The sequence below is a fragment of the Capricornis sumatraensis genome, chromosome 4, assembly GCF_032405125.1.
Source record: "Capricornis sumatraensis isolate serow.1 chromosome 4, serow.2, whole genome shotgun sequence".
NCBI classification, from domain to species: Eukaryota; Metazoa; Chordata; class Mammalia; order Artiodactyla; family Bovidae; genus Capricornis; species Capricornis sumatraensis.
Window position 1 is genome coordinate 74,422,351 of NC_091072.1, and position 27,207 is coordinate 74,449,557.

The window sequence follows — 27,207 nt, forward strand, 5'->3', positions numbered from 1 at the left end:
GCTGGAAAACTCCATGGACAGAGGAGCCTGCTGGGCTACTGTGCATCAGGTTGCAAAGGGTCTGTCAGACACAACTGAGTGACTGAGTACAGCACATGTGTATTATAACAGGAAATCATGCTGTCATTTTTTTTTTCCTTCATTTTTTTGGCCTCACCACATAGCTTGTAGGATCTTAGTTCCCCTGTGCTTAGTTGCTCAGTTGTGTCTGATTCTTTGTGACCCCATGGACTGTAGCCCACCAGGCTCCTCCATCCTTGGGGATTCTCCAGGTAAGAATACTGGAGTGGGTTGCCATGCCCTCCTCCAGGGGATCTTCCCAACCAGAGATCAAACCCAGGTCTTCCATATTGCAGGCAGATTCTTTACTGTCTGAGCCACTAGGGAAGCCCCAAAGTGAAAGTCTGTCTGTTGTGTCCAACTCTTTGCAACCCAGGCCAGAATTCTCCAGGCCAGAGTACTGGAGTGGGTAGCTGTTCCCTTCTCATGGCATCTTCCCAACCCAGGGATCGAGCCCAGGTCTTCTGCATTGCAGGGGGATTCTTTACCAGCTGAGCCACCAGGGAAGCCCAAGAATACTGGAGTGGGTAGCCTATCCCTTCTCCAGTGGATCTTCCTGACCCAGGAATCAACCTGGGATCTTCTGCATTGCAGGAAGATTTTTTACCAGCTGATCTACCAGAGAAGTTCCCCTACCAGGGATTGAACCCGGGCCCACTGCAGTGAAAGCCCCTAACCACTGTATCGTCAGGGAATTCCCCATGCTGTCTTATAAATAGCTATTTCTACTCAAAAATGTCTTTTTTTTTTTTTTTTAAATACAAAATAGATTTTTTTTTTTTATTAAATTTTAAAATCTTTAATTCTTACATGTGTTCCCAAACATGAAACCCCCTCCCACCTCCCTCCCTATAACATCTCTGTGGGTGATCCCCATGCACCAGCCCTAAGCATGCTGTATCCTGCGTCAGACATAGACTGGCGATTCAATTCTTACATGATAGTATACATTATAGAATGCCATTCAAAAATGTCTTATAAGCATCTTTTCATGTCAATAAATATACTTTAATCACATGTCTCTGAGAAAAGTAGTGTCCAGTTACCAAGGCAAAATGCCACTTTGATTCTCAGGGCTTCTGTTTGAGCAGGGCACGGCAGGTGAAGTTGGAGACCCAGATGATTCATCCATTGTGTCTCTGGAGGGAGCCCAGAGCTGAGAGTGTTGCTGGCAGTTAAGGTAGCACCAGCTTCCAGACCTGTTTTTATTTTTTAAGATTTATTAATTTTTTGGTTTTTGTGGTGGGCCTTTGTTGCTGCACATGGGCTTTCTCTATTTGCAGAAGAGGGAGCAACTCTCTAGTGGCGCACACAGTTCTCATTGTGGCAGCTTGTCTTGTTGTGGAGCACAGGTTCTAGGCACTCGGTCTTTAGCAGTTGTGGTGCACGGGCATGTGGGATCCTCCAGGACCAGGGATTGAACCCGTGTCCCTTGCATTGCAAGGCAGATTCCTAACCACTGGACCACCAGGGAAGCCCCTGGACCTGTTTTTGTTTTGCTTTGTTTACCTTTTTATTTCGTAGCGGGGTATAGCTGATTAACAGGGTTGTGATGGTTCCAGGTGAACAGCAAAGGGACTCAGCCATGCACATGCATGGAGAAGAATGGCAAAAAGAATAGAACCCAACCTGTTTTTTAATTCTCTCTTTTCCAACGAGAAAACTTGTCATCCTGCTTCTATTTCTGACCCATACACACTTCCCCCAATGAAGCATCTTGCCAGCTAAGATTTAAACACAAAAATCAAGCAAAGTTGTTCTTCCCTAAGTTTCTTTTTTCAAATCTTGGTGTTACTTGAAGTGGCTCTCATAGTGTATTCAGAAGAGTAATAAGGTGAGAGACTTAATTCCCAATATAGCTGCTAATCCTGTTTAATTCCCTAGAGTCTTTCAGTCCTAGGTGGTTTGTCCTTTCTTAGTTGAAAGGCCGATGAGTCACAGACTGCAGGAATGGAGGGCAAGAAGGTATTGGAGTTTGTGCTTTGTTGGAAAGGTGCTGCTGCTTACTTTATTTAGGAGTGCTTTCGAAGTCTGGGACATTGACTTTTACTTCACCAAGCATATCTCCTCTAATTATTACAGAGCAACATGGACAATTTCCAGATTGTTTTCAATGTCTTATATGTATCAATTAATTGCAGTTTGACCCAGGTGAAAAAGAATTGTCTTAGATGTGTGTCTTTCCGTCAAGAGAGGGAGTAGTTTCATATGAAGCCTGGCTATTTTGCAACCAAAAGGTCTGGAAAATAGTGAATATTCTAATAGAATTTATACATGACCAACATGGAGAGAAGAACAGTGGGGGGGGGGGGAAAGGATTCAGTTATTATGTAAAAATAAAATTTTTTCATGTAAATTATGTTACATATGATGATATATCACTTATGCAAATACATGCAAAAGTCTGATGGTTGCTTTAAATTTCCACAAATAGTTTCAATTCTTGATGCTACTATCCACAATTATTGGTATTGTGTAGTGTAAGCTATACTGCATCTTTGTCTCATTTAAAAGAAAAAAACCCAGCAGGATTCACCACGTAATTTTGTGGCATGTAATAATGAAATTTTATTAGTACATGTTTACAGGATTTAAAGTAACTGGTAATTTGCTTTTTCTTTCTGTTTTCCGCATTAATCTCTGGGTAAAAAATCCCTTGTCTCCAATCTAACTATCATTAGATCTGGGCTCTCCTTTCTTCTCATTTTGTCCTTATAAGGCTATCCTGTTTTATCACTTCCTGCTTTAGCTCCTGACTTTTTCTCTCTTCCCCTCTCCCGGGGTGGATGCTTTCTCCATGTGGCAGGGCTGTAACTGTTCACAGCTGTCGGAGACGCCAGTGGAGCAGGAGCAGCTTGGAGTTTTAACTTTCATTTTACAAAGAACAACATGTTTGAAGGTTTCAGCAGGCAAGTTATAACTGGCATTCACTTTTTGTTCTTCTAGAACACTGAAAATCTCCCTCAGCATTTTAGAAGGGGGAACCTGACTGCGTTAAGGAAGAAGTGGGAGAACCCAGTGCTAGGAGCCGACTCTCTCCCAGACTCAGTGCGAAACAGCAGCGCAGAGGTCAGGCACAGAGGCGACCCTCCTCCCGCTGAAGTGGTGGGCAGCTTTGCCTCTGACGTCCAGGCTGACCGAGAGGAGCTAGTCCAACCCAGACCTAAGATCAGATCGCCTCCTGAAGCTCCTAATAAGTACCCGCACCCCCGCATCAAAGACAGTGAGCATCTTAAAGACCGCTCAACAGAAAGTAAAAAGATGGAAAATTGTCTGGGAGAATCCAGACATGAAGTAGCAAAACCCGAAATGAGTGAAAACGCAGAAACTGCAAACAAAATAGAGAAATACAATGTTCCGCTGAACAGGCTGAAGATGATGTTTGAAAAAGGTGAACCAACTCAAACCAAGGTAAGGATCGGGTGGGTTTAAAACTTGAAAAAAGGCCAATTCAGGTAACTAAACAAAGCTTTTTTTCTAGTCTAGACTGTTTGAGTGGTGGCGAGTATGTGGTCAGTATGTCTTTTGATTCAAGTTAGACGAGTAGTTAATAAAAAGTCTCAGATGAATTATTTACAGAAATGCTAAGATTTGTGGGTCTGTGACCCAGTTTCACATGAAATTAAGTGCACACTGGGATTCAGGTCGATACCTAGAAAGGAAGAGAGTTTGATGCCGTCTGGGTTATGTGTTTTCCTACGCTTGGCCTTTTGATTTGTCTTCCTGTGCCTTTTGTCATTAGTAGCTTTGGGGGGTGGAATTACTGCTGAATCTCTCTCTGCCTGGACACAGCTGCAGGCTGAGTGCTAAGGCCAGAGTTTAACATTAAGACTGAGGCTTAGTTGTCTTCTTACTAGCTGAATCCTTTCTCTTCTTAACTTCCTCATCTGTGCCTTCCAACAAATGTTTTCTATCAGCTAAAATCCTGTCCCTGGAAAAATCAATGAAAATAGCCAGACTAGCTGTAGCCTTCAGGAGTTTTGACTTGCAAATGCACAGAGTTGCATTTTCCTACAACTGCTAATGAAATTTGATCCTTAGTGTGGAGTGCAGACCAGGTCCCCAGAGGGAATTACTTAACTAGAAAATGAGTTACATATGCTGGTGACTTATAACACAATCCAGGGGCCGCAGAGCTGGTCAGTTTTTCCAGTTTTCTCATACTTTCCTGCATATCTGGCTTTGTACATGGGGTTCGTTTGTTACAACAGTCATTATAATGAAATAAACATATCTGATGGGGAGCAAAGCCATCATTTACTCTAGATCACATCTAGATGGGAACATGGATTTTTTTTTTTCCACCTAAATATTTGGTCCAAATGTCTACATTTGTGAAGTAATGGTAGGACGTGTTTCTTCTGAGGCAAAAATGGGGTAACTCATCCTAGAATTCCTCAGTTATGTTTGATGCGATTTAGCCATCCCTTCTTGTATCTTGCAGTGCCTGTCTCTTTTCTCCTTAGGAAAGTTCTTTAGTGTTCGGCGATCATCAGTTGAGGATGTAGAAAGAATTTTTAAAGGTTTGCAAAACTAGAACCCTTTTCTCTGCATGAGTTTTAACTCTATTTTAACATAAACCAGTTGGCAAGAGATGTAACCACAAAGCAGTTTTATGATTTTTCTTAAACTCTCTTCCCTCTCAATTTTGAGTCCTCTAGGCCTGCCGACTCCCCTTTTCTCCTTTATGGTCTTAATTTAAAAAAAAATTTTTTTTTAACTTAAATGGGAAAAAGAATTTTAAATGGAAGGAAAAAATGTCAGAAATCCTAAATAGAGAGGAAGGGGCTTTGTTGTGTGTCAAAGCACCATTGTAAGGCCTCTCCTCTCAGACCCTGTTAGGGGCAGGACGGCTGATGTCATGGCAGCACAATGTAGATTCAGTGCAGAAGGCTAGTACATGTCAAAACTGGCCTAAGGTTGGAAATGACTGGGACTGCAGCAAACAAGATGCTGATTATGTGTAAAGATCTGGTAAGAGACTTTTCTCATAAATGTCTGGTGAAGATGGGTTAGAACAAGCCTATCTTTTTGTGGCTGGTCAGAGTGGAGAAAAAAAAATTCTCATATAAAGGAAGATCCTACTAGATCAGGCTGGTATTCAGGCTGATTGCTATTGGGTCTAAGAAGATGGAGGGGTTCTAAGACTGACCAGGCCTTTTGAGGGGGAGCTTTTTAAACTTCCTGATTAAATAGTCATTTGTCCTTTAATGAACTGCATAGGGAGTATAAAACACAACTGCCATTGTTTTTGTTTTCTATTTTTTGGCCACACTCAAGTGGGTTATGGGATCTTAGTTCTCTGACTGGGATTGAACCTGTGCCCTCTACAGTGAAAGTGCAGTGTCTTAACCACTGGACCACCAGGGACGTCCCTGTGCTTGGTTTTATACCTGCTTCTAAATAAGCATCATTACCCATGTTAGCAACATCCTAGTTTACTTAAAAATATTTGTCTAATATTTCAATAAAACTGGTAAAAAAAGAAGTTTTGTCTACTTTAGATTATGGAATGATTAATCAGTTTGAAACTAGGTTATGGTTATTGCTAACATAACTTCAGCTTTAGTATGGATAAGGCTTTAATCAGGAAGTCACATAATTGGATCTTTGGAAGAAAGCTCTGAGAAATATGGTAGACACACTAAGCAATCTTTTCAGGAGCGAGAGTGAGGAAGTAAGAATGATTACCTCAGAGCTAAAAAATTAGTACTTCTCTGAGACAAGTGAATATATTAGGTACAAATCATGTGAATCTTTTTCTCCATAACTGAATTTAGAGAACTGGACTGAATCTCAGCTAACTAGTTGAGCTGGGTCAGGGAGCACATAGATAATGGAAATACATGATCCAAATCTCTTTATCTCCTAAATCTTTTTTATCAGAGTTATTTACAGGAGGCCAAGGTAATTGCCTGAGTTCCTTAGTCTCTCTTAGTCTCTCTTGCTCCCTTTTATCTGAGATGGTTCTTGCCCGCTTTTCTGCCTGATCTCTCCTCTGCAGTCCTTTTTTATTTCTCTGTCCCTTGTGTAGTCTTCTCTCTTTCCAGGACTCCAAAAGATGGATTCCAAAATTTAGCTCCAATTTTGTGGTTGCCTGCCAGATTGCACACCTCTTTGTGAATAAAACTAAAGCACTCAGTTTCAAGAAAACTAAAGAAGAATCCATTATCTTCCTCTCTTAGTGTATCACCATTCACCGCATTTCCTGTTCTATAAAGTTTGGGATCAGTTCTTTTTGCCTGCCTCTTCTCAGTCAGTCACTTACTAAGCCATCTAAATGAGTCTGCACATCTCTCAATATGGGCCATTCTCGCCAAGAGGTCCCACATCTAGTTCTATGGTTTAGCCTTATTATATCTTGACTTGTGGTATTGCTACAACCTTGCCTAGTGGCCTCTCATTTTTTTCTTTCCTTTCATCCTCCACACTGTTGCTATTTATTTTTCTAAGCATAGTTGTAAATTATGCTATTCCCTTGATCAGAAACTCTTGATGTCTCAAAATAAATCCATATTTAATATTTGGGTCTTCCGCAGTCTGATCTAAACCCACCTTTCCAATCTCCCAGCTAAGCTCAGATGGTAAAGAACCTGCCTACAATGCAGGAGACCCAGGTTCGATCCCTGGATCAGGAAGATCTGCTGGAGAAGGGAATGGCAATCCACTTCGGTATGCTTGCCTGGAGAATTCCATGGACAGAGGAGCCTGGCAGGCATAGAGTCCACGGGATTGTAAAGAGTCAGACACGACTGAGCGACTAACACACACACATGCAGCTAATCTAATACTCAAGCTCTGGATTAGTCCTCATTTTAAACTAGTTATGTCTTTCCCCTGACTTCTACCTTTTGAAATCTTACTCATCAGGTCTATTAATACTAGGAGAACTTACCTCAGTTTTTTCCCATATGAAATTACCTTCACCCTCCTGACCATCCTGTAGAATTTCTTACTTCTCTTTGGCCACTTTTATCATGCTTCTTTAATAGTCTGTGTGAATTTGTGTACTTCCCAGTCTATATAATTCTTTCAAAGTAATGTTTCCTTTATCTCCCAGTGGTCAACCCAATGCTTGACTCTTAGGGTTTATTTAATAAAAAGGAGAAAAGAAGCTTAGATCTCAACTTATAAATAATGACAACTGATCACTTTTCCTCTACTTTTAGTGAATAGATAGGTTATTTAAGTCAGGTGGTTTAGTTGAACATGATAGTTCTAATTCCTACTGCAAATGAGCAGTGGATGGATTAGCGTAACCTATCAGTATGAGGAAAGAGAAGCCCTCCCTAGCGGCACACACTGAGTGTGGCTTCACATCCCTAACTGCACGTGTATGTGGATCTGGGTTTTAGGTAGCCTTTTATGAAAAAGCTGATCAAGCAGTTATTATCATGTTGACATTTGAATTCATAATCTTCAAAGGTCATGATGCAGTTATTCATATGACCAGACAGTGTAAGGAGCATGTGACAGGCTCCTTAAGTCTCACTTATTTCTATTTGGTTCCTAACGTATTTGTTTCACACAAATCCTTGGATAGGAGAATAAAGACCAAATAATTGGAAGGTATATTTCTACCTTCATAACCTAATTAAAATCCTATCTTTTGCTTGGGTCAAGGTTAAACCAATTCATTGTGATGCAAGAAAATAAAGCTTGAATATGGACATCTCTTGATTCTTCTACACAAATTCTGACTACTGCTTCTTCCTTGCAGTGTTTCCCTCTTCTAGGAGAGGAGTTAGGTAAAGAAAAGAAAAGAAAATAGAATGCCTCCTCACCAAAAATCTCTGTTTTCTAGGACACACAAACACACTCATGCATTCCCTCTTTGGGGGCTAACCAAGGATAGGAGGTAGTAATGAGAAAATAATGGTGGGGAAATCCCTGGTGGTCCAGTGGTTAAGCTTCCATGCTTCCACTGCAGGGGGCCAGGGTTCGATCCCTGGCTGGAGAGCCCACATGCTCCACAGCCCCCCACCCCCCCAAAAAAGAGAGAGAGAAAGTGATGATAAGTAAAATTAAAATCATTAGGGCAAAAATTGTTCTCTTTATCCTTTTTCCCTGTTATTCATGGTATACTTTAATGCTTTCAGTTAATTAATTGTATTGTTTTATACTACAAAGACAAACAACTACAATAGAAATATCTCAATTAAAACAGAAGTTTCCCATGTCCCATCAACCTTGTCACTTCTCTGCTGTTTCTCTCCTTAGACTCCTAAACTCTTCAACTTCCCTTATAATTTCTGCCCTTCTAATCACCAGGATCAGAAGGGCACGGCATCAAAATGCCATGTGTATGGCATTTTGTGTATGGCTGGCATCAAAATGCCAACAAAAGTTGTACTTTTTAATGTAAGAGTAAAACCATCTTTCTTCAAACAGTCCAACATTTTTGTGGTTTCTCTTCTTCTAAGTTTCTGGAAGTGACACTTGTGTTTTGTTTAGTTTTACGTAACACTAGTGCATAGCAGTGTTTATGTGTTGATGTAGTGGAGTGAACCCTTTAGAAAAGAAGATGTCCAAACTCAAGTCTGATCTGTTCATCAGCTATTTATCCAGAGCCAACTGATCTGTAAACTACATCAGAGAAACAATTTATATTTGCTTTCTCAAAGAATGGGTAGTTGTCCATAGGGAATCCCTGCATTGTTGTAAAAAGTATCCATAATGTTTTATTTTCTCCTCTCTGGACTAATAATTGCATGTGTTCCCTTATCTACTTGTTGTTATCTTAATAAAGTTTTTCTTCTGCTTGGTTTAGTGGCTTAAGTAAATTATTTGGAATTGTATTCCTAGAGGAATTCCTAGAGGAATACAATTCTGAGGATGTTCATAATTGGTATTAATTGAATATCAGTAAGTCATAATCTTAAAATGGGTTTAGGGAGGAAAGGGATTTTAATAGCTAACTCAATATCACTGTGGGGTCTAATATAGTCACCCTAGAGTAGGGGAATATATCTTTTGCTTATCGGCAATACATTGCTAGTGTTTCAAATGTAGGTAACTGGTTTTGTTAAATAAATACAAGGATTATCTTTGTTTTTCTATAATACTGTCTTTCTCATATATCCTATTAAAACTGATTTTTTTTTTTGCTGATTTGTTGTATTCATCTACAGTTTATAGCTATGTAGTTTTGAGATGTGATTTTGCTCTCAATGTTATTTTTCTCCCCTCTATATTGTTTCTTTAATATAACATTTTTTTAATTGAAAGAATACAAATACAACATAAGCTACAGGTGTACAATATAGTGATTCACAAGTTTTAAAAGTTATACTCCATTTATGCATGCTAAGTTGCTTCAGTCATGTCTGACTCTTTGCGACCCAATGGACTGTAGCCTGCCAGGCTCCTCTGTCCATGGGATTCTCCAGGCAAGAATACTGGAGTGGGTTGCCATGCCCTTCTCCATCTTCCTGACCCAGCGATCAAACCTGTGTCTCTTATATCTCCTACACTGGCAAGTGGCTTCTTTACCACCACTGCCACCTGGGAAGCCAACACTCCATCTTTAGTTATTATAAAATATTGGCTATATTCCCTGTGTGGTACAATATATCCGTGTATATTATTTTGTATCTAATAGTTTGTACCTTTTACTCCCCTAGTCCTATATTACTCCTTCCCCCTTCCTCTCCTCACTAGTAACTACTAGTTTGCTCTCTATATCTGTGTCTGCTTCTTTTTTTTTGTTATATTCACTAGTTTGTTGTATTTTTTAGACTCTACATATAAGTAATATCATGTAATATTTATTCTCCATCCCATGTTTTTCACTTAGCATAATACCCTTCAAGTCCATCCATGTTTCTGCAAATGGCAAGATTTTGTTCTTTTTGTGGCTGAGTAGTATTCCATTGTGTGTATATACCATATCGTTTTTATCCCTTCATCCATTCAATTTAAGTTCTTAGTGTTATTTTGATTGACCTCTCTATCGGGCTTTCCCAAGTGGCACTAATGGTAAAGAACCTGCCTGCCACTTCAGGAGATGTAAGAGATGCAGGTTTGATCACTGGGTCTGGAAGATCTTTGGAGGTGGGTCTGCCAACCCTCTCCAGTATCCTTGCCTGGAGAATCCCAGGGACAGAGGAATCTGGCAGGCTGCAGTCCATAGGGTTGCACAGAGCCAGACAGGACTGAAGCAGCTTAGCATGCATAGCAGTATATTTCTTTCTGTTTTTTAGAAGTATATTTCTTGTAAAGACCTCCTACTAAGCACAGATTAAATTTTATTTATCCTTAATTAGTACCTCTGAATAAATCTTTGGTCTTTTGTGATAAGATAGTGACAGATTCAGGTGTAGAGGTGCCAGCCAGGGAATCCTGACCTGTTTGTTATCCTAAGTGGCTGTCCTTGATGTGTCAGTTAGAGACCAGTCATCTCTTTTCTGCTTACTTTCATGCCAGTTAACTACATACTGGTTTCTATTCAGTTCCATTAAAATAAAACTTGTTGAAAAGTAGTATCAGAGGACTGGAACATTCTCTAAGCAATATTGGCTACAGTAGAGTTTGGAGGGGCCAGAAAGACACCATTTGCCCCCCAAAATCACCTTTTCTTTATACGACTGGACTCACTTTTGGATAAAGCAACACAGGTGTGTATCCAGATGAACTGATTAATCATTTCCTCTAGCCTTCTAATTCATTGATGAGTTACAATGAGTGAGCAATCCCTGTCAAGATCGTTGACATAAATCCTAGAACTATTGATATAAGTGACTATAAAAGGTTATTTAATTCAGCTCATTGTTCTCAGGCAGTTAGGGTATTAAAATCCCTGTTTTACAGATGGAAACAGCTTACATGAGAGAAATTAACTGATTTTTTTTTTAATGACCCAATATCATGTAGCTACTTAATGTCAGAACAAGAACTGAAATAGTGTAGTACCACCACTTCTGCCATAAACACTGTCTTCATGGATGTTATAGTAGCTATTTATGGGATAAAAACATCTGGCCTTACATATTTTTGAAATCCAACGAAACCAGGAAAAAATTAAAACATATTAATGGCTGTCTTCTCAAAGACTTCAACTCATATCTGTCTTCTTTTTCCATTAAAATTTTTTTCTGTATTTATTTATTCTTTCTGGCTGCCCTGGGTCTCCTTTGCTGCACGGGGACTTTGTCTAGTTGCAGCGAGCAGGGTCTACTCTTTGTGCTGTGCGCGCTCCTCATTGCAGGGGCTCGTCTTGTTGCGGAGCATGGCTCTAGGCACACCAGCTCAGTAGTTGTGGCACGTGGGCTTTCTTGCTCCACTGCATGTGGAATCTTCCTGGACCAGGACTGGAACTTGTGTCCCCTGCATTGGCAGGTAAATTCTTAACCACTGGACCACCAAGGGAAGTCCCTTTTTACCTTTTATAGTCTTTTTACTGAATAAAAGACGTCAGGGCAATGAAGAGAAGTACATTGGAATATAAGAGATCTGTACTAAAACTCTTGACTTAGAAGGCTGTGGGTTTGTTTTTCTTATATAAGTCAGTCATATGAGCAATCATAGACAGGGTAAACCAGAAAAAGTCAAAGATCTTGGAAGAAAGAGTAACCTTTGCCAACTGTGCACACAGTTGTGCACAGTGATATCTTTATCGTTGCATAACTAGATTTCACATCGGTTTAGGTACCGTGTGCTCTGTTTTGTGTTCTTTACCTTTGGTTTGGTCCTTTTTATACACACCTTCCTTTGTACCTTCCTAGTTTGTGTAGTTATCCTTTTACAGCAATAGGTTATTTCATTATACATTTTAATCATTCCCCAGTAATTAGATTCTTTTCCAGCCTGATTAAAAAGCTCTAAACATCTTGGCAGAAACATTTTATTTTTAGTTGGTAGGGAAGCCATATTACTGAATGGTGTTACCAAGGTCAAAAGATATAATTCATTGAACATTCTTCTTGCATATTTTTAGCTTATTATCAAAGATTATATTATTTAACAGTGCTAACACAATCTAAGGACATAGTCGATTCCTCACCAGTTCCTCATCAGCATTTGGTTTTATCATTCTTATCTATTTATGTTAATTTAATAAATATGAAGTATTATCTCTCCTTCCTTTTCTTTATTTTTAATTATAAGAGAAACACATAATTTTTGTAGAACACTTAGAAATACAAAATATGGGAGTTCCCTGGTGGTCTAGGGGCTAGCATTTGAGGCTTTCACTGCTATGGCCCATGTTCACTCTAGTTGGAAACTAGAACCCACAAGCTTCATGGCATGGCCAAAAAAAACCCTTATATATATATATATAAAAATATATATAAATATATATATATGTATAGAAATCCCTCTGGAGACAAGTGCTTCTTCTATGTGTAGCTTTTACTTAAATGAGCTATTTTTTTTCTACTAGAGCTCTTGAAGAAGGAAATGTTTATCTCTCAGTATTTTGAGAATTTAAGGCCAGGTTTTAATCTACACCCTGTAATCTCCATGCATAGTTCCCATTTTATTTGACATTTGGGACCTAACTTACTTTATTTCTAAAGAAAACTCCAGAGAAAACAAATTCTACAGACTGCTGGCTAAACGCCCCAGACTCTTATTTTCTTATTGGTAAATGTGGATGCGTTTGGTTTATAGATTCAAAGAAAATATTTAAGGGGTGGTCACACTAATGAGAGTTACTGCAGTCACCTGACAGGACGGAGGACTTGTAGGGTGGGGTAAGGCCAAGACTGAGGAAATTCCAGAAAGTCTTAAAGTGTTTTACCTTTCTTCTCTTCTCTTAACCGAGTATGATAGTTAAGGCTCCTTCAGGCAGCAGCAGGCCTGTGAATAAAAGAGTGAAATGTGATAAAAATGTGTTACAGAAGAGTATTTCACTATCAGAATTCCTCTGTGTGTTCCTTTACTTTCCTTGAGAAATATTGGAGGAAACTCCTCCTTCTTCCTGAACCTCAGATGACCACTTGTAAAGTGAAGATCATAAATTAATAGTAAATGCATTTGAGATCTTGGGGTTTGGATTTTTATTTTTAAGTGTAGTTGATTTGTAATACTGTGTTCATTTCAGATATAGAGATTTTGTCATTCTTTATCTTTGAGTGGTTTGGAGGTGGAAAGATATTGAAAGAAATGCTTAGTGCTTCACCCAGGAGCTCATTAAAAGCCATCTCATCGGACTTCCCTGGTGGTCCAGGGGTTAAGATTCCATGCTTCCAATGCAGGGGGTGCAGTTTCGATCCCTGGTCAGAGAACTAAGATCCCACATGCTGCTTGGGCAAAAAAAATTTTTTTTTTAATTTTAAAAAGCCATCTTATCTCCAAGTTGTATTCCTCCTCAGAACGGCTGTCAATATAACTTTGATTTCCAGGGATGTTTTTCTACTTTCTCTAATAGCAAATGACTTTGCATATTCACTTTTTTAGTAGTTGAAAGAAAATAATTCAGAGTATTGATATCCTCATGAGGATAAACCATCCTCACTCACTTTCGAGAGTGAGGGGGGAGAAAGGCTCTTACTTTATTTAACCCAAAGATTTAAGTAAAAAGGTAGCAAAGATGGGAGATTTTATGCATCTAAAACCAAAGAACCTAGCCCAGCATGTATGCTGGTTCTAAATGGTCTTGCTCTCAATAACACTAGTGTCAGAACGTCCCACATGGCTACAAGAACAGACAGAAGACTGAACTCCTAGCAGGCTGCAACATGTAACACATACTCTTGGAACTGGCTTGAAGTTTACCTTTGACAGAATGTAAATATTTGAAATATTGCTCTAGTGTTAAGAGTGCAAAACCTGTTCCTTTTTGTTGTTTTTTATTAAAAAGTATATTTCCAAGCTCTCTCCCTACTTGAGCTCTGAAAATTTTAGTTTTTATAATGATCATCTTACAGTGCAGCAGCCTGTGGAATAAATCTTTGGAATTTCCTTTACCGTAACTCTCTGCAAATGAAAAATGTTTTAAAAACAAAAAGATGTGGATGAAGGGTATTCTGCCAAACTTATCTTTTCACTTTGGCTGATGACCTTCATTTCCAAATGGTGGGCTGCTCCCAGAACAAGAATGTTTGCATCATAGGAGTCATGTGGACGTGACTGATGGTGCTGCTGACCTGAGTACGATGTGGCAAGGTTAGAGTTGCTATTGCTTTTTTTAAAAAAATAGATTCAACAAATAATGTACATGGCAAAGCTGACTGGAGATGAAGTACATTAAATGTATGTTAAATTTGCAAGAAACAATATTCTTTTTCTAAAATAATGAATTAATTTTATTTTTGGCTGCACTGGGTCTTTGTTGCTGCCCATGGCTTTCTTAGTTCCAGCGAGCGGACGCTACTCTTCCTTGCCACATGCTGGCTTCTCTTGTTGCAGAGCACAGGTTCTAGGCATATGAGCTCAGTCGTTGTGGTTTGCGAGGCTTAGTTGTTACATGGTATGTGGGATCTTCTCAGACCAGGAATCGAACCCATGTCCCCTGCATTGGTAGGCGGATTCTTAACCACTGGACCCCTATGGAAGTCCCAAGAAGAGATGGTCTTGGTAGGACATAAGCAAACCAAATCCTTGACTCTGATTTCTGACATGGCATATTTCCTATCTCCACGGGGAGCTGCAGCTGCTGCTAAGTCGCTTCAGTTGTGTCTGACTCTGTGCAACCCCATAGACGGCAGCCCACCAGGCTCCCTCATCCCTGGGATTCTCCAGGCAAGAACACTGGAGTGGGTTGCCATTTCCTTCTCCAATGCATGAAAGTGAAAAGTGAAAGCAAAGTCACTCAGTCGTGCCCGACTCTTAACAACCCCATGGACTGCAGCCCACCAGGCTCCTCCATCCATGGGATTCTCCAGGCAAGAGTACTGAGTGGGGTGCCATTGCCTTCTCCACCAAGGGGGAGCAGGGGGACTTAAAAAAGGGATAGTCCACTGTCTTAACCTGTATTGTTGTTTGATTAGCCCATTGAACTTAAAGGTTTAATTATTTACTAACGTTGAATTCAGAAGGATCCTAAATGTTTTACTCTTATCTCCTGTCATATTGGATTTCAGACATCTTTCCCACATCAAATTATCTGGAAATAAATTGAGATTTCAGTGATAGGAATCTGCTTGAAGGCTCTCATTGCAAGCTGAATAAACATAATGTACTCTCTGTGTATTATGTTTAGGAACATCCTTTGACAGTCAGGCTTTCTCTTGAGTTACTTTTCCAGCCTTAAAAGTATAATTTGGAATTTTCTTTATAGACCTACCCTAAGTATGAGATATATAAATGTAGTAATTTATGGGACTCATAGGAATACTTTATTTTTAAAAAGATCTGTACCTTTCACTTTTCTATTTAAAAAATAAAATCTTGTCTGTGCCCTCAATAAGCTTCCAGTCCAGTATAGGAATGCGCAACAATTTGATAAGCATTGTGATGGGAGTGTGACCGTGTTCTTGAGAACAGAGGAAGGGCTACTTAGATTTATGGAGGAGAGGTATCAGATCAGAGGGAATTTGCTCAGCTCAGGGGTTACCAACCTCTGGGCTGTGGACTTATCAGATCAGTGGCAACAGTAGATTAGAAATAAGGTACACAATAAATGTAATGCGCTTGAATCATCCTGAAACCATCTCCCCCAACCCCTAGTCCATGGAAAAATTGTCTTCCATGAAATCAGTCCCTGGTCCCAAAAAGGTTGGGGACCACTGGCTTAGCTTACACCGAGTCTTGAAGGAACAGGCATTGCTGGACAATGGAAGGATAAGCATAATCCTGGTGGAGGGAACTCATTTACCATATCAGGGACCTCCCAGCAATTTGCTTTTCCTGGAGAGTAAAGGGTGAGGAAGAGAATACCCAGAGGGTAAGAAGGGATCAGATCTAGAACTGATCTCTGACAAACTAAGCACTTTAGATTTAATTCACAGAGTAATTAGGAATCCTTAAAGAATTTTGAATAAGAGAATAACATAGATTTATGTTTGGGGATAATTATTTTGTTTTACTTGGGATAATGGTAGCATCATAGATACTTCATTGGAAGGCAGAGGAACCAGTTAGAAAGGTCACACAGTAGTCCAGGAAAAAGAGGATGAAGAGATGAACCAGTCAGCAAGAACAGGGATAAACTGGGATAGAGAAAGCCATCCACAGATACTGCCATCAGGACTTGACAGTTTGGAGAGATATGTCATTTTCATCTGAGACATGAGGATTCCATTCCAATGACTGTTAAATTCTGAGGCTTTCTGGTTAAGGTGGTTAGGCAGGAATCTTTTGCAGAATGCATTACCTATATAGAGTTACTTATTTTCCCCTGGGCACCTGTGAATATGTGGTGCTTGATATTTATAACACTAAAAACACATTCTGTGGTATATAAAAACTAATATAAAATCCAATCTCTTCTGTATTTTACTTCTAAAGGAGATTTGCAGGCCTCCATTTTGAGCATTGCATCAAGATTTCCCATCCTCAAAAAAGAAAAAAAAAAAAAATTCCCATCCTTGCTGCAAAACTTATTGGTGGTTTTTGTTTTTCAAAAAGATTCCTCGGGGCCAAAACCGAAGTGCAGGTGGAAGGAAGATGTCTGAAAATAGCTATTCTCTGGATGACTTGGAAATAAGCCCAGGTAAGCAGAGAGTTCCACGTGTGGAAAGTTTTCTAGGAAGTACTCATTAGTAGCAATACCCTTTGACCTCAAAGCTGATGCTTTTAAAAGAAGAGTGATATGAATTAAAAGGAAGGCTGTTATATGCAAGTCATTCCCAAATCTGATTGCTCTCTCCAAATAGCATCTCTGTGTTTTTGATTCATCTTTGTCAGTGGTAACCTGTGTTAACCAGAGGGTCCTTTTGCAGGATTGTAAGGGAAGCATCATTACCAACAGTTTTGGCTCCGTGGTTGTCTAGGACTTGAGGGCTTCCATGGATGGACATTATCCCCTGTCAAGATTGCTGATTATCCTATATTGCTGATGCTAACATAACACCTTGAGAGAGGAATTATTATGTTCTGAAGGGGGCATATACAGGCACTTCACAAAAGAAAAAATAAAATCAATTAATATAGGAAAACCATCAACCTCCTAGGAATCAAAGAAATACAAAGTAAAATGACATTGTGATCTAATTTTTTCATATGTTAAATAAAGCCAAAATTTAAAAATATGTAACGCTCAATAATGGTAAGCAGTCTCCTCTTAATGTTGGCACCAAGTGAGTGAGTGTTGCCTTGTAAATAACAGTTATAATCCTGATTTCCTTCTTTGTATTCTTAATAGAGTAGGTTGATTCTACAATAGCCTAAAATTTAGAATCTTGAAATCATTCAAATCACCTTTATCTTCTATTAAAGCATATTGTTTGCATGCTTGCAGGTCAGCTGTCATCTTCAGCACTCAACTCGGAGAAAAAAGAGAGTAGGCGAAATCTAGAATTCCCACGCCTGTCAGAAACCTCCATAAAGGATCGAATGGCCAAGTACCAGGCAGCTGTGTCCAAGCAAAGCAGTTCTGCGAGCTATACAGTATGTGTTCGGCGTGATTCATTCATTCACTCATCTAGCAAATGGTCATGACCATGGGAACTAGAAATGTCTCCCACACCCTAACCTGTGAGCCCTGGCTCCTTCCTGGGGTCCAGCCATTCTCTCTTCACATAAATTGTACCCTAGCTTCATTTGTTTTTTGTTTTTTCCTAGCTTCATTTGTAATCCTTACCATGTTCTAATTCTGACTCTGTTTTCCTAGGCCTTATCCCACCCACCTTTTCTTTGGTGATGTTACCATCAGTAATACCATTGAGAATTTTCCTGTCTCTTCTTAATCTTGTTGTTAAAGAAGTAGTGTTTGGGGAATTCCCTAGCAGTTCAGTGGTTAGACTCAGTGCTTTCACTGCCAAGGACCCAGGTTCAATCCCTGGTCCAGGAACTAAGATCCTACAAGCTGCATAGTGGCCAAAAAAAAAAAAAGTAGTATTTCATTAGTTTTAATATAAACACTTATTTTTGTCTTTGAGAGAAGAAAGGGAGAACACTGGAGAGAAATATTGAATATATTCAATATTAACGTGGGATGGGACAGCTTTCTGCAATTTTTATTCATATATAATTCACCTGACATAAAAATCACCATTTTAAAATATGCAATTCAGTGACTTTTAATATATTCCCAAGGTTGTGCAATCATCACCACTGTCTAACTCTAAAACTTCTCCATCACCACCAAAAGAAACCCATCCCTGTTCAGTGACTCCCAATTCTACACTTTCCTTATCCCCTAGCAACCCCTAATCCACTGTCTGTTTTTATGGATTTTCTTGTTCTGGACCTTTCACGTAAATGAAATCATTACAAGATATGATCTACTTAATATTTAATTCCTAGGATGTAATACTTTTCTAAAGAAATAGAATAGTGGATAAGAAAAAGAGGGAGAAATGATAGGAGGGTGAGGTACTCTGTAAGCACAAAAACGTGGTGTTCTAATACAATGGAGGATCTTTCCATGTTACACTTTCCTAGGTTTAACTGGCAGGAGGACACAACAGAACCGCTTATGTGAAGTTACCTTTTAAATGCCATTTATTCATAAGTACACACGCATATATACACATGTACACATACATTTGTATCTTTTAAACATCTCTTCCTTTTTAGATTTCAAATGACAAATTATTAATCTCTTATTATTTTACAATAAAATTTGAAGAATAGTATTAGCTTTTATTTGTTCCCAAGCAGACTGAACCAGTGTCTGTTAGAAATTACATTGTGTATTCTCGGAATTGACCCTTCTTTCCCCCACAGGATGAAGTATATGCCTTTTCCAGTAGTATTTATTGGTAGACCAAGTCTCTGGGCAGTGAATAATCTCATCTTGATTTTTCACTATAGTTTTAAGAAGAGATAATGTGTGTAAATAAGTAGTGAAGTAGACCATCACAGGCTTGTTATTCATTGGGAGTGTGAAAAAATAAGCAAATGTAGACTTCTATTCAAAGGCAGGTCAGGAAATACAGCAAACATGAAGTGTGGAGCTTAATTCCCTCTTGTTGCAGGATTTTGCTGCTTCTCAGTGACCTCCTGCTATAAACATTCCGACCAGGTGACTCTCTAAGTGGAAAAACCTGTTTGGTAACTGTTTTTTCAACTCCTAATGAGAGTTTCTACATTGCGGTTCTCCTGCTCTGTAAATTTTAAGAGTTGAAAAGCCTTAAGGAATTCTTGTAAAAAGCATATTTTATCTCATCCCAAAAGAATTTCTCAGGCCGCTACAGGGAGGAGCATGGTTGTAGCAAGGCACACACTCTTGATGCTGGGGGGCTGGGCTTTGAGGCGAGATCAGAAATAAGTTCCCGGTTGTTGTACGGTTGGTTCTACAGTGTTGGCTGCCAGAGCTGTGGGCCTTAATCTGGAATTCCACACCTGAGACAGTCACTCCCACGGACACTCCATTCATTGGCCCTGTGGCCATAAATGGATTGTTTTCTCCCTATACGTGAAGAATCACAAAGAACAAGAAAGGTATTAGATTACCAGTAGGCTAAAGGTAGGAAATATCCATATTCATCTACCTCTGTATTGATTTTGGATCTAGTAGTAAAGTTGATTTTAATATTTTGCCCCAAGTGTTCTTTGCAAGGAAAACAAATATGATTATGCTCACTCCTTCTGACTCATGTCTGCTTTTTTATGTTGAAGCTGTATTATGAGAACTAGAATAAGGTATGTCTTTAGTAGACTGTATGAATTTTATGCAAAAAAAAACCCCACCAAAATATGTTTTTGAAAGTCTCACAACAAAAGGCTATTTTACGGTATCATTAAGTATAATTTCAATTCTTATATATATGCATCATCCCTGTCTTTCTTTCCAGGCCGGGCATTTATATATATGGTCAGTATCTTTTCTTAATTATTGGCACTTGGCACCTCCTTTCCCCTGCTCCAGAATGGTCTTTTCTGATAAAACTCACCAGCTTTGCATTCCCACAAGCTGTGCTGCTAGAAGAGCGAATCACGGGAATATCGTATGCTGGGCAGCAGGGTGGGAGTGGGGAGGGTTGGTGTGTGTGTCTGTGTTGATGTGTCTATGTTCTAATGAGCATCAGGTTTTGGACTAGTTGTATAAATATTTAACTCTGAGGTGTGTGTGTCCACAAAGCTGCTTTTGTCATTTCACAAGTCAATGGGTTTTGCTTCTGAGAGTTAGGGGGTTGATTTGACTTCAAGCCTTGGAAAAGAATTTTTTTTAGCATTCCAAGTTTATTTAATAGATGGCTATGAAGAGAATTGTGAGACTTTTTAAAAAAAATTCACAGACTATTTTTATTTTGTAGAATGAGTTGAGAGCCAGTGGTGGTGAAATCAAAACTCATAAATTGGAGCAAAAGGAGAATGTGCCCCCAGGTCCTGAGGTCTGCATCTCCTATCCAGACGGAGAAAAGGTGGGTTGGAAAGCCTGATGTCCATTTGCCAGGGAAGCATGTGTTCTAAATTAGTTGCTTAAAATTAGAAACAACTCTAGGCTGTAGAGTGTCTGGGAATTTGCTAACAGCTGCCAGGACAGATTGTCTTTTTTGCAGGTCACATAATTTTGGTTGGGGAACTGTGCAACTTATAGCTGACCAAATAATGAACCTTCAGTGGAAAATTCTTTTGCTCAGCAAATGCTTAAGTGATTTTTTAAAAAACCTGTTGTGAATAGAGATATCATCTTCAAAGTTATTTGTATATTATTAATTTAACACATTTTATGTAAGAAAATGTCATTCTTTCAGTTCAGAGTATTTTGAAAGCTAGGCACTATGCTAAGCACAGGCAATGCTGAACTTAACAACTTGTTCTTCAGTCACTAAGTCGTGTCTGACTCTTTGTGACCCCATGAACTGTAGCATGCCAGTCTTCCCTGCCTTCACCATCTCCTGGAGTTTGCTCAAACTCATGTCCACTGAGTCGGTGATGCCATCCAACCATCTCATCCTCTGTCACCCCCTTCTCCTCTTGCCCTCAGTCTTTCCCAGGATCAGGATCTTTTCCAATGAGTCAGTTCTTCACATCAGGTAACCAAAGTATTTGGAGCTTCAGCTTCAGCATCAGTCCTTCCAATGAATATTCAGGATTGATTTCCTTTAGGATTGACTGGTTTGATCTTGCTGTCCAAGGGACTCTCAATAGTCTTCTCCAGCACCACAGTTCAAAAGCATCAATTCTTCTGTACTCAGCCTTCTTTATGGTCCAATTCTCACATCCGTACATGACAACTGGAAAAACCATAGCCTTGGCTATATGGACCTTTGTCACCAAAGGGATGTCTGCTTTTTAATATGCTGTCTAGGTTTGTCATAGCTTTCCTTCCAAGGAGCAAGCATCTTTTAATTTCATGGCTGCAGTCACTGTCTGCAGTGATTTTGGAGCCCAAGAAAATGAAATCTGACACTGTTTCCACTTTTTCCCCATCTGTTTGCCATGAAGTGATAGGACTGGATGCCATGATCTTTATTTTTTGAATTTTGAGTTTTAAGCCAGCTTTTTCACTCTCCTCTTTCACCTTCATCAAGAGGCTCTTTAGTTCCTCTTCAGTTTCTGCCATTAAAGTTGTTAGAGCTCAACAACTAAATGTGAACAAACCATTCCATGTGGAATGGTTTACCTGCAAGGAAGCTACCAGAGTAGGAGGGAGATGCGTAACAAGTTGGTGATCATAAAACAGCAAAACAAGTGTTATGAAAAGGCTATGTGCGGCCATGGAATCTTGGACTAAGGACACTTACCCTGACTTTCTCAAGAAGGTGATATCTGAGCTAGATCTTGAAGGATGTGTGGAAATAGGCCAAGTGAATAAGGGTAAAGTTCACTATAAAAAACAAGTGTATTCCAGGCAGACACAACAGAGGTTTGGAAACCAGAGAACCCAACCAAGAGCATAAAGTACATATAGGCAATGGCGAGGGACAGATGCAGGGAGACGGTCAGTGCTGGTCTTGAAAAGCCCTTAAAGGTATGGGTGTAGTCCTGCAGCAGAGGAAAGCCATGGGGAGATTTTAAGCAAATCAGGTTTTATCCATTTATTGTTAGATGCCTGGCTTAGCTGGAATAAGCAACAAGATAAATGTAAGGTGAAACTGTCATTTTCTCTGACAATCCACTACCCAGTGTCTTTGGTCTTTCATTCAATATGATAATCAAGTGTTAAGTTAGATGAGGAAAAAGAGCTTTCAAATCTATTACATTGATTAATAGGCATATAATCATTGTTTCTGTTACACGTTTTGACACCCTTGAGGCCATTCTACAACAGGTGAAGAGATGATTAAAATGGGTTAAGAGCAATAGTTCTCAAACTTATTTGACTATAAGTCTTTAAAATAGATGTTTTGACAGCATTGGATAGAGGAGCCGGCTGGCTGTAATCCATGGGGTCACAAAGAGTCAGACATGACTGAGCAACTAACACACACACATTGACAGCATACCAACAGGAACTCATGAGATATACTACATACTTGGACCAAAGTAAGAATACAGAAAAATGGTCTCAGATTAATGGCCACAAAATTTCACTTAAGGAATTGTTGTTCAGTCTCCAAGTCATATCGGACTACAACCCCATGGACTGCTGCACACCAGGCTTCCCTGTCACCATCTCCCAGAATTTGCCCAAGTTCATGTCCATTACATTGATGATGCCAATCAGCCATCTCATCCTCTGTTACCCTCTTCTGCTTATGCCTTCGATCTTTCCTAGCATCAGGGTCTTTTCCAGTGAGTCGGCTCTTTGCATCAGGTGGCCAAAGTATTGGAACTTCAACTTCAGCATCAGTTCTTCCAATGCATATTCAGGGTTGATTTCCTTTAAGATTGACTGGTTTGATCTCCTTGCTGTCCAAGGGACTCTCAAGAGTCAGCACCACAGTTCAAAAGCAATCAATTCTTTGGCGCTCTACCTTCTTTATGGACTCAAAGAATAGAACAGGAAAAAATTTAGGAGTTTTTATTTTATAAAATTGAATCACTTTATTTTATAAAACCGTATCTCAAATATATCTTGAAATAATCAGACAAAATACTTTTTGTAATCATAAAATAATCAAATTACAAAACATCCTTACAACAGTGGGCTGAGGCACTACTTCCATGTCTCATGTAATGTTTCTAGTGAGTTCTCACATCAGTCTGCCTGGTTTTCCCATTTTTTAAGTGTGAGATTATGTCTTACAAAAAGTTTTCTTATATAGTCTAAAAAAAGACATTTAAGAAATGAAATCCTGCATGGAAATCCTCCCATCTGTTCTTGGAGCATAACTTGAAAAATAATCATCTGGATAATCGTACTTGAGTTGTCCCTATTTCTAATTTCATGTTTCTTTCTTAATTGTCTTCTTGATTTGCAACTGAACTCTGAGCTGAACTGGAGGATCAGAGCATTTTAATTACAGTCTAAAAGGGCATCAGTGCAACTGAATCACAAGTTGGGGAGTAGGTGGGGAATAGAAGAAATAAAGATAGTACATAGCCTTCAAGCATATATCGTAGGTTCATGAACCTTTGGATGCCTAAAAATTTGTAAAATTTTTCAGAGCCTCAGCTATCCTTTTGGCTGGCTGCCTAGCTTTCGTTAACCAGTACCTAAGAGCTCTTTGAACTTCGGTTTGTTATAAAAGAACATTAATGCCAGGGTCAAGTTGCCTGAAATAGAGAATTTTGTCAAGGTATTGGTTTTCCCTTTCTCCTTTTGTGAATGAATTTGTACTTTTCTTTAATGAAATGTTTGAGCAAAACCTCACATGCTGTCTCCTGGCTGTTCCTGTAGTGAAGTCATCTAGTTGGATATGTGCAGTGATGTCATGATTGTCATTAAGCTTACCCTGCAGGTTCAAGGTGTCCAAATTGGAGGTGAGAAAAGGACTTCTTGGGATGGATGCCCCTACTAATTAAGCAAGAATTGAAGAGCTTTTTGTGGCCATGCACTACTTTCAGAAAATTTATTTCATATCATTAAATGAAATAACACCTTTAAAGTAGTCATTCCAATACCTGGAACATCGTAAACATTTCATCAGTGTTAACTATTATTATGCTCGTTTGTTTTACACCATGTCAGAACTCCTGTAATGAAAAGAGAATAAAGGGGAAAAAACTGACCATGCTGAAATTCACGTGCAGTCAGCTAACAACTCAATCTCCATTGTAAATTTATTCAGTACATTAGACATCCTGATATAAACACTCAGCATCACCCATAAAATCCCTGGCATCTGAATGAAAGAATATTCCATGAAGAGTGCATGTTGGATCATTTGATGACCCTTCATGATTTTGAATGTGGAGCAAGATATACTGAAGGACTAGGGGACAAGAGAACGGAGGAGTGAGCTGGTAGAAAGTTCTTTTATTTACATTTGATGGCTAATGGGAAAAGTAATCACCTACACCTAAGATCTGCCATCTTGTTAAACACTCCCATTTTGAGACTGAAATTAAACAAGGGAAACTAACCTTGAAGGTAATACCAAAAGGTGGTTATAGATAAATTTGTTTTATAGCTATCAGAAGGTCTTCTGTACTAGCAAGCTTTTTTCAGCAGGATGTATTTGGTTGGGAAAGAAGGAGTTAGGAAAATGAAAGAATAATAGTTCCTGTATGTAAAGACTTTATCTTGCCTTGGAGTGAGTTACAGTTATAGGAGTTGTGGGTTTTGGTGAGGAGCTTTGCCCTCCCTGATAGAAGGTTTTGTTTCACAACCCACTTTCCCTCTTTTTTTTTTTTTTAAGAGTAGAAAGATATATTTAGAAGTTCTTTTATAAAGGAAGATAATGCACACTTTTGGCAGTTGCTTGCAGTCTGTTATTCACGTAACTCTGTAATTGAGAGGCATGTTAATATCCTCGTAAAAGACATTTTGCTGCCTCTTGTTTAAATGCTCAGCTGTTCTGGGGCCCGTTATTTCCTCTTAGGCAGCCGGTGACTGACTGGAGTCAGCAGGTTTTTATGGCATTAACAGCAGTTTGCTCTTTTATTTTTAATGTGATTCTTAATCCCCCCGTCTTTTTTTGTAGGTTTCTGCATCTGAGAATAGCCTAGCAACCCATTCCACCCTTGCTGAAGATGATTCCCGTAAGTGTTTGTTCTTAGGTCTGGAGGGTGAGGGTCTTGTTCTCTTGCCCCTGTTTGGGGGTGGGGAGGGCTTGTCCCCAGTTCTGTCAGCTCTGAGAATATGTAACATATTAAATCCAGTAATGCAGCTGATTAGATCTTTCACTTGGTTTTAAGGACTGGTGACTGGGTACCTTTCACAAATCCCATGGCAAAGAGAGATGTTAAATTCAATGAAATATGATTAACTTGTGGCAAACTGAATATTTTTGATGCTTCTCTCATTGAACTTACCCTGTCTTTTGTACCAAACCTTTTCAGAGTTAATGCTGTAAAAACTATAATTTTGAAGTTTAATTTTAATAGAATTTTGGCCCAAAAGGGCTTTATTTATTTACAGGGGATAAGAATTGGTATTTGAGTAACCTTTTAAAAATACCCTTTTCTTATTGTATCTATATAAATATGTACTATAATCTGCCCTCTGGCTAAATCTTTCCTTTTGGTGCTGAATTTGATCACCTTTTCATCCTACTTTGGAATCATTTTGAGCCTCTTTTCCCAAAGACAGAAATCTTTGTTTTTTAATTTACTGTGTCCACTTTTGATTCTGAGGTTCAGTGTATTAGTTTTTTAATATATATAGATTTCTAGCTTTTCCTCATGTTAATAACTCACTAAACATTGAAAACTCAGCAAGAAGCAGAAGTATTAGCTAAACAGATCTCTAGTAAACCCTGCCTTAAATTTTCAGAAAAACTCTTGCTGCTTGAATCCAAGAACATTCCATTTGCAATCATTTTGCTTGGACTAGAAATTTTTCTGAGTTTTGACTAGGTTTGCAAAACATTTTTTTGAAAAGTAAGCCTTAATCTTTGAATACTTTGTTGACATAACTCTAGATTTTAGGGAATTCTTTTATGGTTCCTTAGTAACTGCGTGAATGACTTCTCTGTGCCTCTTCTGAGTTTTCCACACAATGAATATACTGGCAGGAAATGAACTTATGTAAGTGACACGTCAATGACTATGAAAAAAATTTTATGGAGCCTTTTCCCATAATCTTCATCCATGGATATTTGCTGTAGGACTGACCAAGAAGATGGTATCAAATTATATACACACATATACCTGAGCATGTGTTTTGAAATTTCTGCCCACACATTCCCCCATTTTCCCAAGTTCAGTTGGAACACCCCAGAAGGAGTTATTGGGAGTGCTAACTGCCAAAAAGCCATCAAAGTCTACAAGCAGGCTTTAAAAATGACAAATGCTACAGGGCAGAAGTTTCCTTCAGTAGGGTGGTTTGCGTTCAGCTGCGTGTGGGAAAGGATGAGAAACCCTCTGTGTTGACACCCCAATTTATGAGAGAATCTAACAGCATAGCTTTTAGTATTAGAATATTCTTCAACAGAAAAGCAGTGTTTTTCCTGATGTTGAAAGGACCTGTTGATAGTGGAGGTACCTAAACTTGGCTTTGGGGAAGAACCTTTTCTGATACTTCTCTTGAGATACCATAAAATGTCTTCCTTCTGTAACTCAAGCAGGTAACTCCCAGGACAAGAGTGAGGTCCAGCAGCCTGTGCATCCCAAGCCACTAAGTCCAGATGCCAGAGCCTCCAGCCTTTCTGAAAGTTCTCCTCCCAAAGCAGTGAAGGTATGATGGTGATTTCTCTTGGAGCCTGTAGACACTGGTTTGCTAGTAAAGCTCATTGCACCTTTTATCATTGTGTTTGTTGTAACCTGTTTTGGCTTTCCTGGGGATGAAAATGCCAAATAAGATCACATTTGAACCAGTCACTTTTCTTGAAAATCTTGCCACTTTTTCTTAGGCATTTGAGCCAGGCGTGATGAGGCTCTCTGTCTGGAATCTGGAAAGCTCTTGAAAGAAAACCCAAAGTGAAAGAAAATAACCTGATTTATTTTCTTGTTAAGTCCAAATTCATAAATCTATGAGTGAGTAAAAACCTATAAAATGAGCAATACAAAAAATCTGTTAAATTAAAATCAGCCCATTGGATGGGAATGTACAATGTTAGCTTAAAGATAGCGGCTCCCTGGTCTGAAAAACTTAACCGTAACATG

The 27,207-nt window shown here is 39.1% G+C and overlaps 1 protein-coding gene across 4 annotated transcripts in view; it reads left to right on the forward strand.

The window, feature by feature from the left end:
- LIMA1 (LIM domain and actin binding 1) overlaps positions 1-27,207 on the forward strand; it is a 90,426-nt gene that overhangs the window by 52,073 nt on the left and 11,146 nt on the right. For 2 of the 4 annotated variants that reach the window (XM_068969801.1, XM_068969803.1), the window contains exons 4-9: positions 3,007-3,471; positions 16,573-16,657; positions 17,405-17,553; positions 20,367-20,474; positions 25,086-25,143; positions 26,667-26,779. In XM_068969801.1, the coding sequence (XP_068825902.1) occupies positions 3,007-3,471; positions 16,573-16,657; positions 17,405-17,553; positions 20,367-20,474; positions 25,086-25,143; positions 26,667-26,779 (978 nt within the window). The remainder of the gene's footprint in view (positions 1-3,006; positions 3,472-16,572; positions 16,658-17,404; positions 17,554-20,366; positions 20,475-25,085; positions 25,144-26,666; positions 26,780-27,207) is intronic. The other 2 variants (XM_068969802.1, XM_068969804.1) reach the window with 1 other exon arrangement.